This window comes from Cupressus sempervirens, chromosome 3 (assembly GCF_028749045.1).
Source record: "Cupressus sempervirens isolate cs-2001-9-10 chromosome 3, ASM2874904v1, whole genome shotgun sequence".
In the NCBI taxonomy this organism is placed as follows: Eukaryota; Viridiplantae; Streptophyta; class Pinopsida; order Cupressales; family Cupressaceae; genus Cupressus; species Cupressus sempervirens.
The window spans coordinates 221090061-221106006 of NC_143120.1; the positions used below are offsets into that span (position 1 = coordinate 221090061).

At 36.5% G+C, this 15946-nt stretch overlaps 1 protein-coding gene across 4 annotated transcripts in view; it reads right to left on the reverse strand.

Annotated features, from left to right (window-relative positions):
- The window catches only part of ATG18B (autophagy 18 B-like protein), a 150504-nt gene that overhangs the window by 77379 nt on the left and 57179 nt on the right, over positions 1-15946 (reverse strand). For all 4 annotated transcript variants that reach the window (XM_089819136.1, XM_089819137.1, XM_089819135.1 and 1 more), the window contains exons 3-5: positions 14429-14502; positions 14226-14335; positions 8717-8808 (exon numbers count right to left, since the gene is read on the reverse strand). In XM_089819136.1, the coding sequence (XP_089675262.1) occupies positions 8717-8808; positions 14226-14335; positions 14429-14502 (276 nt within the window). The remainder of the gene's footprint in view (positions 1-8716; positions 8809-14225; positions 14336-14428; positions 14503-15946) is intronic.

Consider the following 15946-nt stretch of genomic DNA (forward strand, 5'->3'; position numbering starts at 1 on the left):
ATAATGTCCCCTAAAGCAGTAAACTGAGTGATAGTCTCGCAAAGATCAATAAAAGGATCACCATCATCAGTACCATGAATAGCATAGTGAGAGACAGCCGGTGGAAAGTAGCAGCAGCCAAGTAGATATCCCTCTGATGATAACACTTACGATCAATACGGACCCACATAAATCTAGCAAAAAAATCTAAGTGTACGATAGAAGTGCTACTGAAAATATCATCCTTAATCAAACAGGCCACACCCCCTGAACCCCGCACACCACCCGAAACGCGAACCTCCTCCCTAAAAACGGATAACCACTGGAAACCCGTGACACCTAGCAGAGGACGCACAGGACTCTCATGAATCTCTGATATGACAAGAATATCGGCAGAACCTACAACATCAAGAAGAAGACTAGGTAAGGACCATAAAGATCCATTACCATTCCAGCAGTTAACAAGAAGGGAGCAAGTGGGGGCCTCCCTCTTGTCCGACTGCTGGTGGGACCGTCATTTGGCCTTGGGGGCCTGCCTCTTTTCCCAACCACTTGGGGGAGAGTCTCTAATAACAGCTCTCAGATTTCTGATAACAGCCCATTTACCATCCTGCCTAGCTTTAGCAACAATACCACAAGCATGTTTGAGCTTTGCAACCTGGGACTTCGTGAGATCTTCATCCAAGAAGATCTTCAAAGGAAGGGAAAACAACTTCCTCTTAGCACAGAGAGCCTGAAGCCTGTCTACAAGTGAAAAGAATCTGATAAAAAGGACATCCCCATGTCCAAACCAGCATCTATCCAACGTAATCTTGGTAAGACCAAGTTGATCACAGAGGAAAGAGCGTCCTGCTGCGAGAGGATCATGGGTAGAGGGGAGTCCACGAACCCACAGATTGAGCTCACGGACCCGCCTCACACGCTCATCCTCAATCTTACCTTGCACCATTTTATCAATATTGGCCAGAGGTTGAGAATCTATGTTACTATAAAGAGAGGCCCATGTCTTGACTTTCTGTTCTGTATTAGAAATGAGAGGAGTGTTTAGCTGCTATGATGGATTGTTGTTCTTTAATGGCATCAAGACCCTCCAATTGTGTTATGATAAAACTGATATTAACTTGCAAACCCGTTGTCTCCTTAGAAAAGGTATCTGAGAAACATTGAAACCGGGCCGTATTAGAGGTGGTGGCACCCTTAAGTTCGGAAATGGTAATACTAAGGGAGGAAATCTGTTCTCTCAACTGAACATTGTCGGATTCAAGTTTTGCAATTCAGTCACACAACCTCCTCTGGTAAGTGTTGATCTGCTAGCTCTGAGTTGAGTTTGATTCCATACAGTCTGCCATAACAGACAGGGAGCAGAATCACAGCCAAAATAGCAGAGATCACCGTATGAGAGAAAAGTACTGCCTGCCTATACAGCAGTAACCCCTGCTAGAACAAGTAACAAAAATATCTGCAAAAATGAAACGACCTGCAATGCCTGAGAAAACCCGACCAGTAGCAAATCATTGGAGCCATGAGAAAACACGAACTGCAAACAAATGGTCGCCACGGGAGAGACACGCGTCACTGGAGGTCATTGCATCACAGTCGAAGGGCACAAACACGGGATGGTTACAGACGCATGAACAGTCGCTAGAAATACACACAACAGGCACAGTAGCAAACAAATGGTTGCCACGCGGGTTCCAATCATAGACCCAGTCACAGTCACAATCGCAGAGAACTTGGGCATGAAGCTGAGAAACGACGCGCGGGCATGAAGCTAAGAAATGACGCCTTAACACACACGGGCATGAAGCTCAGAGATGACTCGCGGGCATAAAGCTCAAAAACGACGCCCAAATAGACGTGCAGGGGTTACAGTCGGGTGTGCAGGGTTACAGTCAAGACGAAAATCTCAAGACGATATTTCAGGCTCCCGGAAAAATGTCAAAACAGCCACCTATCGAGCTGAGCTCGATCGGTAATCCAAATAACTCCTCATGCAATTGCCTGTAAAATTTCAGCCAAAACCCACATCCGAGTCAAAAGTTATGACCCTCGGAAGTAAATCTCGACCAAAACCCACATTTGAGTCAACAGAGTTGATCCTTGGATGCCCCTGCATCAATAATGGACGCCCAATCACACACTATATGCAGATTTAAATCGCTGCCCAGCTATGTATTATACATACAATAGAAGCAGTGATACATATGGCAAAACAATCTATTTATAGCACAATAATCGATTTATAATCTCTTAGATTGCTGTGATATGATAGAAAAGTTATCTATTTATGTCAATTATATATAGATTTGAATATATATGTTTATATTGATCATATGCAGAAAATAAATGTTGAATCTAAATATCTATGCATTTATCAAAATGAACTGTTGCAATAATTAAACTTATTAGGGCACGAAAGGAAGTGCAAGGAGGGGGAATGTGAAGCCAAACTATCTACACCATTTCATGAAATCGGTCGAGGACAACATGAGGCCAAGGGTGATAGAGATTCCACTCTTGGGTCTAGGGTTAAGGGTACCTTCCGAGCCTATAAGTGTTAGTTATTGAGGTAACTAAGAAAGGTATTCTCAAAGAGGAGAAAGATAGCATCATGAAGGGGAATGGTGTATAGGCTCCACTAGGCACACCACATCATGAGTATGGTTGCAACCACATGAGACCAAGAGGGGTAAAGTTTCTACAATTGGGCCTAGGACTGAGGATAATTAGGGTACCTTATAATGTCTTTCCTATCTCAACACCCATTAGGGTTGAGTCCATGAGAATTATGTGCTATAAGTATTTCTCTCTTAACCCTAAAAATGGATATCTTACATGTATTATGGATAGATAGGCTTATCTCATCTTATTCCTAGGTTAGGGTGGTATCTCGAACTATATTGTGCTCATTGTTTCATTTGGATTTTATGGACTTAAATCATATTACATGGTAATCTAGGGAAGGGACATTACACACTACAACAAGATTTTCAAATATCAAGGAGCACAAACTATCAAGCTCAAATTGATAAAGCTCAACTTCCTACTAGCTAAAGAAAAAACCAACATCTGATTGCAATAAAGATATATTGGACAAAAAAAACAAAAGAATGCTTACTACTAGCTAAAGTAGAGTCCACTAGACCTACATCAACAAGAAAGGATCTACCAAAATAAAAAGAAGTTAAACAAATGAAATGTGGTGCAAGATTTGGGGAATAAAAACCACTTACACAAACACATGGTTTCTTGAAAGATTAACGTTAATTGAAAGCTTAACACCAACCTTTACAATGATTCACTTGTAAAAGCCTTAAACAAGACAATAACTACAAGTCTCAACTGCAATTTTTGAACAACAATCTCTACATTATAAGTTTGACTTCCAACTATCAATTTAACTTATGTGGTCAACGAACTTATCTACAAAGCTTGCCAAAGGATTAAAAAATATCAAGTAAATATCAAAAAAAGTGTTGATTTAAAGCAATAATACCCCTATCCTAAAAAAAGTGGAAATAAAACTCCTAAAGAAAATTGTTCCCAAATAAAATATCCACTACTAATGCTGATAATTTTTAAAACTGGAAACAAACCTATGACCATGAATCTGATGGATACCATGCCAATACCAACTTGAAACCATACATTGAGTCTCTGCACTTTGCTTAAGGCTTTTGATGAAACCCTAGATTTGATGGTATGCCAATTCTTTGCATTTGAAACCTTACTTCAGCAACAATTTGATTGATCCTTCTGTGATGACAACTTGAAGCGTGATGGATGTAGGATGACTTCCTCTCCAATATACCAATGCATTTGATATTCAAATTTTGATTAAGTCTGCATATTTGGATAAAGGAACAGTATAACAGAAATGAGGAAAAAAGGATGAATAGGAAGGGTGTCACTGAAGTTTCTGCAAAACTGCTGCCAAATTGCCAATCTTGAAAATCTTTAATGCTGTCCTATGAGAAAATTCTCGCAAAAGATTGTTAAAACTTCTCGAAGTAGTGCAAAAAAGAGTCTTTTTTCCACTATGAACAGCAGAAAAGAATTACCTAGTCTTTGAGTGAGAATCACTTCCTTTAATAATCTTTAGACCTCTTTCTTGCATGCTTATATTGGATATTTTGCAATAAAACTGACTGATTTAAGCAGGGGCACACATCACTTAAGCCTTGGCCCATTTCCAACTTTCAGGACGGAACTTTTAGATGGCGAAGCCATTGATTAGTTAATCTCTTCTTTTCTAAACTTCAGGTGCTAGCGGTGTCCACTTGAGTTGTTTCCAAGTGGTTTTACGTTTGATGGAGCTTCTAGGCAGCATTGCCAGTCCACAGCTGCAGTTGTCTCTAAAATTATAAACCTCTTTCATCTGAGCATGTTTCACTAAGGTCTTTGCCACATTTTAGGCACTAATTATACTTGGAAGAACATCACCTTTCAGCTGTACCCTGTTGAAGATGGTAGCTGCGATAGAGATCTTTATCTTTGGAAATATGAACGTTATTACCGTTATTGTTACGTTCAGCTGAAAAGGACACTTATGTTTAAATTGTAATATTGAATGTAATGACGTGCCATTCTCATGCATTGAGGCATGACTATTCGAAGAGTCATATTTTATTATAGGAGTTATGAGAATCTCAAGAGACCTTCGGTTATAATGTGAAGAGTCTCTCCTATTGTTATATATATTGCATTAAGCGATAAACATTGAACACTTGAACTTTTATTATCAATAAAGATATATTTTGTTGTGTGGCTGGGTTTTTCCCTTCATTCTCAAAGGGTTTTCCCAGGATATTTCTCGTGTTCTTTGTTTCAGTTTTCTCTCTTTATTTTTGCTGGTTATCTTCATTGATTTTGGGCTTTAGTTTCAACATACCCAACAATTGATCTACCAGGCAATGCCATTGATAGTGGGGGGTACCCTCCAAGGTATACTTGGAAAAACATTCGCAGTCATCTTCTCTTTCCTTAATAGCCAAGCACTGATTAATAATGTAATTGCCAACTTGGAACCATATAAATATTCCTTACTTATGCTGATTCATCTTTTCATATGCGCGGTGCCTTTCACAAATAAGCTTGCCAAAGGAGATAATACATGGCAGAGTAATCAGTCTGCCTCACCTATACAAATGTGCAATTTTGTTTCATTGGCAGATCTCTCTTTGATCATATTGTCCTTGTCATTCCATCCTCTTCTTGGGTGCAGTTTCCTTGCTAACTGATTTGTGCATCATGTTTTAAACTCGCATCTTTGATGATACCTTGGCATGCCTTACATGCCTTTCACCATATTTTATTAACCTAACCAGAAAATTCCCCAGAGAAGCATTACCAAATAGCACCAACCTTTACTTATTTCTCTTGGTTGCCCTTGCTCACATGATGGAAAAGCCATAAAAATTGCCATAATTTTTGTCCTTGTTCTACTCCATTGTTTTACCACGTGGTGCTCTGATGTGATCATGTTTTCTGAATGAAATTGTTAATACAAAAGACCAGAGACAAGATAACCTCTACAAGTTGATTGAGAAGACAACAATTGACTTTGGATGCAGTGCAGAGTCAAGGATTAATTGATAATTGGAATGCCCCAAATTAATTAAAAAACCAAATAATTGGACTTCAGCTCATTTTTCATATCTCCAGTGAGCTAAGGAGATGTTTTTTTTTTTTGGTGATTCTTGGTTATAACAAGAATTCATGACAACACTTTTCCCTTCAACTTGGCACGGTCGAGTATTCAATGCAAAATTCAAATCTAAATTTCCAACCAAAATTGTTGCTGGTTTTCTTGGGTCCAAAGCTGGCAAAATTCCCTATAAATTCTTAGCTGGTATCGACGAATGGACCTTTGACAAAGTTTAACTTCTGTATGAACTTTTTTTTCTGTAATCATCTTCCATGGATGAAATCCCTAAGATGAAAACCCATGTGTCATGAGGCTTAGAGGATGAAACCCCTTTGATTTTGGAGACCATTCTCACTCAGGAATATGCAAAAGAGCTTCATCAGATTGTGCAGATCGGGGAAAGTTAATGTAATGTTAGTGTGTAGGTTTGAGCTTTGGAATTTCATTTCCAGATTGTCAGAAGGACTATTTGTTGTTGTGTAGGAGGATCTATGTCATCTCTAAAATATTGATCTGTAATATCTTTATGTGTTGTTTGGGTGAGACATTGAAATGTGATGTTGAAATTTGCACTATGGAAAGTTGAAAACACCCAGTTTTGTGTAGATGAGCAATTTTGGTTTCAAATAATTTTGTTGTGGGAGTGCTGTTGTTAATGATATTTTAATTTTTTGTGTGTGAGACCATTTCCAGGAGCTGGGGGTACAGTTTTTTTCTAGGGAGAAGATAGGAGAGCTTTGGTGCATCCATCGGCAATGTGCATGATCCAATAGGGGGTGAGTTTAATGTTCAAGATTGAGTTTATTGCTGCTGCCAATATATTGGACTGTCCGAGCAGCCCCTCTTCCTCTAATGATCAGATTTAAATTAATTAAAAAAAATTGCAACAGATGTTGGTTCAATTTGTGCAAACTGGGTATTGACTACCTAGATTTGATTGCTCTATTTGAATGAAGTTTTTCATGATAACTGTTCCGTTTTTATTTTTGTTATTGTAGGTGTTATGGCTGCTGGAGAAAACATGAGTGTATCTATCTAAATCATAGTTGAAAATCTCAAACTTGTCAATAACATGGCTGGCCCAAAAAAATTAAAAACTTGGGACTTGCCAAAAACGGGAAAAATTGGGAGTAATTCGGCAAATTTATCTAACATTTTTTTTATACTGGGGCAAATGCTTCAATCCAAAGAGATGAACCAGTGAGGCCACAAATAGGGGACCTCATCCCCAATGGGATTTGAACCCTGATGGCAAGAACAACAACACAACTTAACCATCAGAACATGCCAATTCTGGCACAAAATTATCCAACATTTTGAAATACTAATTTGTTCAGCATATCACCAATTTCCATCGTATATAAATCAATGTTAGAGTTTATATGACAAGAGATCCTAATAACTAGCTGGGGTTTCAGAGTGGAGTCCCTAATGGGTTTGACGGACAGCAATGATAAGTTGTGCAAGGCATTAGACGAGAAAAACTCAATGATAAAGAGTGTGGGGAAACATTTTGTTTAAATGTTTCCCTGCAGGCTGAAAAAATCACAGAAAAACAGAACAGAGATAGTCAAAATTAGGTTTTCTAAACTGCAAGCAAGAAATATTAAATTATGTGAATTTAGAAGTCATGTCTGGGGCTGAAGAATATTGCCTTTAATTGCATCAAAATGATATCAAAAAAATTCAAATTTGGAAGCTTTGTTTTATGCTTTTCTTCCAACCAAGCTTTTGCTTGTTTTTAGGCAAGCTTTCATGATTTTTTGAAAATAAATCGCAGCCATTTAATAAAAGAAATTGTTGGCAAAATTTTCCGCAAGTGAATCATAGACATGTTTGGCTCATGAGTGCTCATGAGTTTGGCTCAAATTATTCTTATTCCATCTTATAATTGATTAGCACACTTGTTATTTGGTCACATCCCACAAAAGTGCCCATCCCAATGTACTTATTTACAAATTTTAGCAAAACGTCATTATGAACTACTTAGGGTTCATTGATAAAAGTACACATCCTCAAAGCCATCCAATGAAATATCCCAAATGGATATTGGCCCGATTTTATCTCAAGATAATTTTCCAAACATAAACATATGAAGATGCTTTATAAACCAACAATATAAACTAATAGATTCTCATAAAATACCTTAGAGCATGTTATTGCATTATACATCAGCAATACAATAACTAGCATTCAAAATCCAATCCCAAACACAGTTTTACAGTCAAATTGGAATACTAAGAAACGAACCTGTAAGCACATGTGAGACACCTAGTGTGACGTCTATATGGACAATGGGTTTGCATCCACTAACTACCAGCACAAGGGTTTATGTCCTCAAGTTGGATGAAAGCTGAAGCTTTCCAAATAACTCTCTCAAGAGAGAAACTGAAATCTGAAGCATAAAACCAAGCATGAAGAAATGATCTTCTCCTTCGCCTTTTAAAGACCCAACCTGTGACTCTTCAGCTTTTGTATTCTTGTCCCTGTCCCTCCTGCCACTCATCTCTTATTCACTCCCCTTTAATTAATATTGACTTAATAATTCTGTATTAAGTCCTCAAAGATCATATATTGAATTAGCCTATCAATTTTTTATGTCCCAGAAAAAAGGGGACATTACATCCAATCCTTCAAAAGTCAAATTCTCAAAATACAATATCTTGGTAGTTAAACAAAAAACAGGATGTTGGACACAATCTGAAGCTTGGTTACAAATAGCATGCATCATATTAATAGATCATAGCTATAAGGCAAAAGATACATCACAACCCATCTCTGAGGAATTCAGCCTCTGATACAAAGACGCACAGAGCAATTTGACATGTCAAAAACAATATTGTATTAAATTATTAATCCCTTGATAAACTATAAGGATTACAAACAGAGTAAAAAATGGTATTGACAATTAGAGTTTTCCATTGGGATAGAATAAAAACACAAGATATCATCTCGATGGATAATCTATATATGGGATTTCAAAAAAATGGACAGAAAAGTGTTAATGCAAATAGCATATTTATTTGTTATCATAAAGCGTCAAAACAATAAAAGAATTGAAAATTTTCTCTTTTAATCTAGAAGTCATACCTTTTGGGTTAGGGACAGTATCAATTGAATCCAAAATGATTGGGTTGTTTAAATCATAAATGTATGTACTCTCCTCTAACACAACAACAAGTCTGCAAAAGACAAACAAGAGAATTAATAATAAGAGGAAAGAACTAAAAGACATGCCATAAAAAAGATGTTCCTGGTTGAAGAATATAATAAAATAAACAATATGAAATAAATCAGCTGCTGTAATCACTCAAAGGATAAGTGCATCGTCCACTTCTAGAAACTAGCCAATGCCAACTATGCTAAAATTAGAGGGAGAAAGAAACACCATCAGAGTTGCAACAGAAATTAAGCTCCTCTTAAACTAAGGCAATTGATAAGAATGAGAAAATTTATAAGCAGGGAAATTCACAAAAGCATCAAAAGAAATATGCAAACTTTTGCAATTGAATATCTGCATCAAGCATTATACTACTTGCAATTGCTATCTATTTTAATAAGGACGACTATCCTATTTTAAGACCTCAACATACAATGCCTGATTCTGCCCCTTGTGAAATTTGGAAACCTCAGATGAAGACCAATATAAACCCCTCACATGCAACAGTGCACGTAGAAAGGGAGATAAAGCTTATGATATAGACCTATCTTGGAGTTGGTACAAAGATACTCGCTAGACAAAATCTAGATAGGAGGGCAGGGAATCATAGCTCCATGCTTAGCACTTAACAGAAAATTAACATTCTATACTAACATCACGTGTAAGTCTCTAACCAATCTCTCTCGTTTCATTAATAAACTTTGTTTGTAGACAGCATTGGAACAAAAGAGTTCCAATGTTTTACCACCATGCTGCACAAAAAAGTTACTTAAACAATCCCATTCAAATATGACACAAGAAATCCTTGAAGCATCTATTGTCACTATGACCATCTCCTTCACCCCTCTTCCACATCTCACTCAAATTAATTCCCATGTCCTTGCACGGAAAATTGCTGCAAAATGCAAGACTGCCTGCAATTATGTTGCAATGGATATTAGAGTGCTAGACCTCCCTTGAGGAGGAATTAAAAGCCCAAAAGGCTGTGCATTACACCTAAGGAGTCTCACAGCATGCTCAGCAGTACTTGTAGGGCCTGGTGAACTCTACAACACCTCAAAGAAAATATGACAGAACATTAGCATTAGAATATGTATCTCAAAATGCTCACCCAGCAGGGAATTAAATAACCCAAACAGCATTTGATAAATTTGCAACCCTGTAAGAATTCCTTGAGCAAAATATGGCAGTACAGCCAAATCTACGGCAATGGTACCAGCTAACAAACACTCACAAGAAAGAACCTCAGATTAATTAAAAACACCTTCAAACTTTGCAAATCAAAACACCATAAATCCTCATTTTTTCGAAACCCCAAATGGTAACTCTGCGAAAGCAATGGTGACTCCTACATAGAATCACTCCAACCTGCTAGGAACCATCACTCAGATCTGAAACCAGTGATTTGGTGAAGGCTTTCGTCCCCAGTTAATCCTTGGAAGAACTCTCCGATCCAATCCAACAGCAACCTATCACTCAAATGAGAGCCCAGGACATTTTTTTATGTGTTGGCGGAAAAAAAAATCCAATATGAATTTTTAAAAATAAAATATTTCACTCTCAAACACCTTTTTTGAAATATAAAATAGGCTTATGTATTAGTCCACTACGCTCAGGTTTCCCCTTTAGGTTGCTTTATAAAATTAAAACTCTAAAGCAATATAATATAGCATTAGGCTTATAACTTGAATGCAAAACTCAAATATTCCCCACCCAGTAGCAGAAAGTGCTGCCAAGGGACCGAAAGGCAAAAGTGACCATTCCAAGAAGAAACTAAAGATGAGGGATAATGATAGATGCCAGAAAAGGAACTTAATAAAAATAGGTATTTTCTCTAAGTACTAAGGAGAACAACTCAATAATACAGATCACCAACTGATCACAACGCCACCAACAAAAACTAAGAAAATGAGGGATAATGATAGATGCCAGAACAGGAACTTAATAAAAATAGGTATTTTCTCTAAGTACTAAGGAGAACAACTCAATAATACAGATCACCAACTGATCACAACGCCACCAACAAAAACTAAGAAAAACTGAAACCAAACTCTCGAAGAACACTGGAGTTCCCTAACCACTACCAAATAGCCTACAAGAACCTTGGAAAAGGCTAACAGTCACAAAAACTAACTAGGCCTGAGAAGAGTCATTACAAAATCTCTGTTCTTTGGCTCTTAATTTGTATTACCTAAAAAGAACTGACAATCCCTCACAAACAAGAGTTGCTCTCTTTAATTTATAGCATAGTTTGCAAACTCAGACCCGAAGAGTACTCGACAAGCCCAAAATTTTGAAATCGGCAAATACACGGAGAAAACTCTACAAAAACTCGGCAACTTAGGAAGAACTAAATATTAAATTCAACTAAAGAAACATTGTTTTTTTGTAAAATTCAATTACAAAATTTATTAAATTAAAAATTGACCTCTTGCAAGAGAAAATGCATGGTTTTGTGGCAAAAACAGCACATGAAAAACACATTTTTACCATCATTCTACTTGTATTGACATTTTTACCCCAGTTTTTTGTGTCTATAAAAACATGAGTTAAACTTCACAGTACTCGCCCAGCAAAAAAATGGAGAGTACTCAGAAACTCAGGGAGTACTCAGAGAGTTTGCAAACTATGCTTTATAGCATTGATGACATGAGATCAAGATAGTGCTCCTCCATCAAATTACAACCCCTCTAAGAATGAAGCTAAGCCGCTAAACTAGTGAGGAGCTTCAAGCTTGACTCTCATATATGTGTCCAATATTGGACCAATACTCCCCTACCCACTCCACCTTTGAAAGAACCAATACTAAATACATGGTAAAAGGATCTTATCAACATGTTGTGGCATGGATTAGTCACTCTCAACAAGAACCAGCTTTGCAAACTAGAGTGCCTGGAACAAATTTGACTCCCTCTTTGAGAGTGGGCAATGAATCAAGCACATGAAAGTCCAATCCCATGCCAATCTCCAAATGTCATGGATGTTAATGTTTTGAAACCAGAATTTAATAAAACATATAACAGATAGCTTAAAACACAAAGAACAGATTGACACAATCACTTATCCTGGAAAAAACCCAGCCACACCAAAAAAATTGATCCCTTTACTGAAAGATCAAAACAAATACAGTGATCTCATGCTTATGATTGAATACTCTCAATATCCAATCACTAAGCCTTATTCATCTTATTCTCAGATTGATCAGAATAGAAACACAAAATTTCTCACAGATGCCTTTAAAACATGAAAAACTTGCAAAAATATATAGATTGATCATACACAGATCAAACTCTCTAAACGGTAAGCACTGAACAAACACAGAAGTTTCTGCAATCATAGACTCTACAGGCCTTGCCAATAGGCAATAACACTGTCTGTCTTCATTAAAACTCTTGTTAAAACTACCAAGAAATATGAGGTCTGTGTGACTTTTATTTCCCATTACATAATACAAACAAATATCTCCATTACTAAAGAGCTCCCACGGAATATCAAGAGGTGGCAGTTATAAACACCAACGAAACTTCAATATGAAGACTCTTCACTGATATTAGACAACTGTGCTTCCTTGAACCAACGGCAAGGCGAACCAGTGCCAAGTCATCCAATCTTGGAGATTAAGAAGACGCATAGAATAAGAACTAATAAGGAAGTTGATAGCAATATAACCAACAATCATGATGAGGAAGTCGCACATTGATAATAGTTGGGCGGTGACAAACAGAGAAGAGAGTGGCAGATATAATAGCGGCTTCAATCAGGAAAAAGATAGACCAGAATTAAGAACCAAACTGAGGTAGAAGGATCAATACACAGGTATGAAGGAGCTCTCTTGCAGCTATCATAAACATTAACAATGGACACATTGATTGAATCACAAACCAACAGCAAAAGGATAAATATTAAACACCCAACCAATGTATTGAGCCTACTCTACATGGCAATACACCAATAAGCTGATATTGACAGTTTGAGAATCTGGGAAATGCAATGCCAGTTCAAGAGGAAAATGCCTCCCAAACCACTGAACACTTCCGGCTCCTATCCAACTTAGTAACCAGAATCACTCAACCAGTTACCATGTATGCAGTTGTTAATGAACAAAGATACTCTAAGTCACACCATGCAAAACTCAATATATTAGTGTAACATTTAAATAGGATCTCATCATCCAACTAATAGGCGGATACACCTTTCAGATCAATTGGAATTACTGTGTTTTAGTTTGTGTGATGTAGTTTTGGAATCTTAAATTATGTCTTATTTTGGCATAGATATTATGTTTAGCTTCTTATTTAGATGCTGGCATATAATCTGGAACCTATTATGAATCATTATCTCTTTTCTTATCTAGTTTGGTTGATCTGGATCTGAACCTCTAATATCAGGTCCTTCTGTTCATCATTTTCTACTTCTTTTTTATTAATATAATGCAATTTTTTTCCTAATACAATGCAGATTTTGATTTTTTTCATATTCAGTCAATCTGAAAATAATGAAGAGAATCGGCAACTCGATCACAATGAAAAGAAGACTATAGAGCCCCTTAAGGAACACAATGGCACACCATCATTACTGGCACAACTTAATGTACAATCAATGCACTTATGGACACCACAAGCATGCTCATCATAGACTGAACTGAAGAAAACACACAGCCATGCTCAACATGATCTGATACCTTTAAAAAAGTACGACTTACACATAAATGCTTAGCAAAATAACCTGCCTATAGTCATAGGATAACAGTAATATAACACACTAACAAGATTTCGGTTTTGACCAGTGTCATATAATTGATTTTTTTCTTGAATTCAACAGGAGATGCATGTCATATGAATCGAATTCAAAAAACATGCATGTAGACAATCTGGAAATGCAGAAAAAGACCTTACAGCAACTCAATCAATTCAATTAAAGCTTCTTATGGTACATAGCATTATTACTGACAAAACTTAAGGTACAATCCATGCATTTGAAGGCACCATAAGCTTGCTCAATATTAACTCAATTGAAATCAACACATGGATATAGATGAACTTGATTGGGTACCCTGAAACAAAATGCAGGTTACCCATAAACACTTGGTAATTCTATAAATGGGATAAAATAACAGTGTTAAAATTGTGATCCTGAGACAACCACCGACTACATCTTATGGTTGATTTTTTCCTTTTAGAATTCAACAGAAGATGCACAAGAATAAAGACACGAATAGAAGATAGTGGTCTATGACACAGCATGAATACGGCCATCAAATCATTTCTGCTGGCATTTGCAGCATTCTGTAAGATACACTCTAGCTAATTTGCACAATCAAAAATTAGAAAATTAGATTCAAAAAAATAGCAGTGTGTATGACTACAATGCCCCAAATAATACAAGTGAACCATGATAAGACTGCCAAAACAACATCCAAACAAGAGTAAAAGCATGTACCTTTTCCTATTTAGTCGAATTGCAAGAATAGCTGTGACAAAATTTAGCTTTTTGAGAAAAGTTCCTGTCTCGGTATTGAACAAACAGAGCCTACGAGGAGATAATGCAGGCTGTCAAGGATGAGATAGAATGAGAATCTACAAATATGTACCTAAGTAACCTTAAAACATTTCAGAGAAATCAATTGGACAAATAAAGCTTACCTGCTCACCAGCTCCAACTATGGCAAGCAAGCTTGTACTGTAGAGCATCTCCACAATGTTTATAGCCCCATCATCTAGTACAAATAAAATTGGCATCAAAGACAAATTTGAATCATCCATCATTCTTCATGAGTGGCATGTTTCTTGTCTTTTTATATTGTGACAAGGTAATATTGAAGAACATTATATCAGTTTTTGTGGAGAGAAAAGAGACTGCAGTAAGCCGCATAACATTTAATATCCATGCATGTAGAGTGTTCTTACCCATAATTAACTGTCTTGGTAACTTTCTAAGAAAACACCTTAACAAAAATAATACACTTTATTCCGTGAGTCATAAAAGATAATTAGAAGTTTACCTTTTAGTTTTTTTAAGTCCAGGGAATTCTGTGAGTTAGTGAAATTTTTTCTTTAATGTAATTTTATAAGAATCAATTGTACATTTTGTTGATTAAAAAAGTGCTGCATAAAAGTTTAATTCTCCACCTGCAAAAAGCAAACAGTTGAGAGGAGAATTAGCATATAAAGCCATTGGGCCTAAAAAAGCTTTTATATTATGGATGGCAGTGGTCGTGCCAACAATTGTGTTACAACAGGGGCAGCATTATACAGCTTTTGAGAAAGCATTGATGTAATTCACCATCTGTACCCCTCCCGGCACTGTTCTCTTCTTAAAATTTCATTTGTTCAAACACACAAAGCAAGTGTTTAGAGAAAAATTAACTATACAAGGTCTTAGACCAAGAAATCCTTTATTATCTTGGATAGCAGCAGTCATGCACAAGCCTCAAACAATGGTGTTTACAACAGAGGCATCATCCATAAACTTGTAGACGAAATTGCAAGTCGGCATCCGTACATTCCCAGGAATGTTCTTTCATTTTCTAAGTTTCCTAGAGAATTTTAGATTTAATGTCCACTGAATATTGAAGTTCATCTTTCTTTCATTTCATCAAAATCTTGGCTGCTATTTAACATAAGAAAAATCTTTCATTCTGCTTTATTTTGTCAGAATCTAATATTAGTAAACACATATTTCAGATGTCAATTCAGAACTACACTTTCGGTTTACTTTGACAAAGGTCTTTTATAGCAAAACTAATTTTTAGTTTCTTTTCTTCAACATTTTCAGAATTGAGAATTCAATATTTCAATTTCTGATTTTCCAGTGCATTAAGATATTCAGATATTTTCCCAGCATTTCCAGTTTTAGATTATGTGTTAAGTTATAACACAGTTATAATTGGACCCAAACAATTGTTATCGAAACACACTTTCTTGTGCACATTGGCACATGTAAAAATTAAAGAGAGCATGGAGTTTTTTAACAAAACTTCCTCCTAGGGACTGCCAAACATTATACACAAAGAGAGCATAACTTAGAGTTCAAATCATCACTGGATACGAAGCTAAATGTTGAAAATAGTATGAGGAGAAGCCAATCAAGTCATTGTACCAAATTGTGATTCATGTTGACAACCCTTACATTAAATACACAGCTTAGAAGATCTAGAGAAT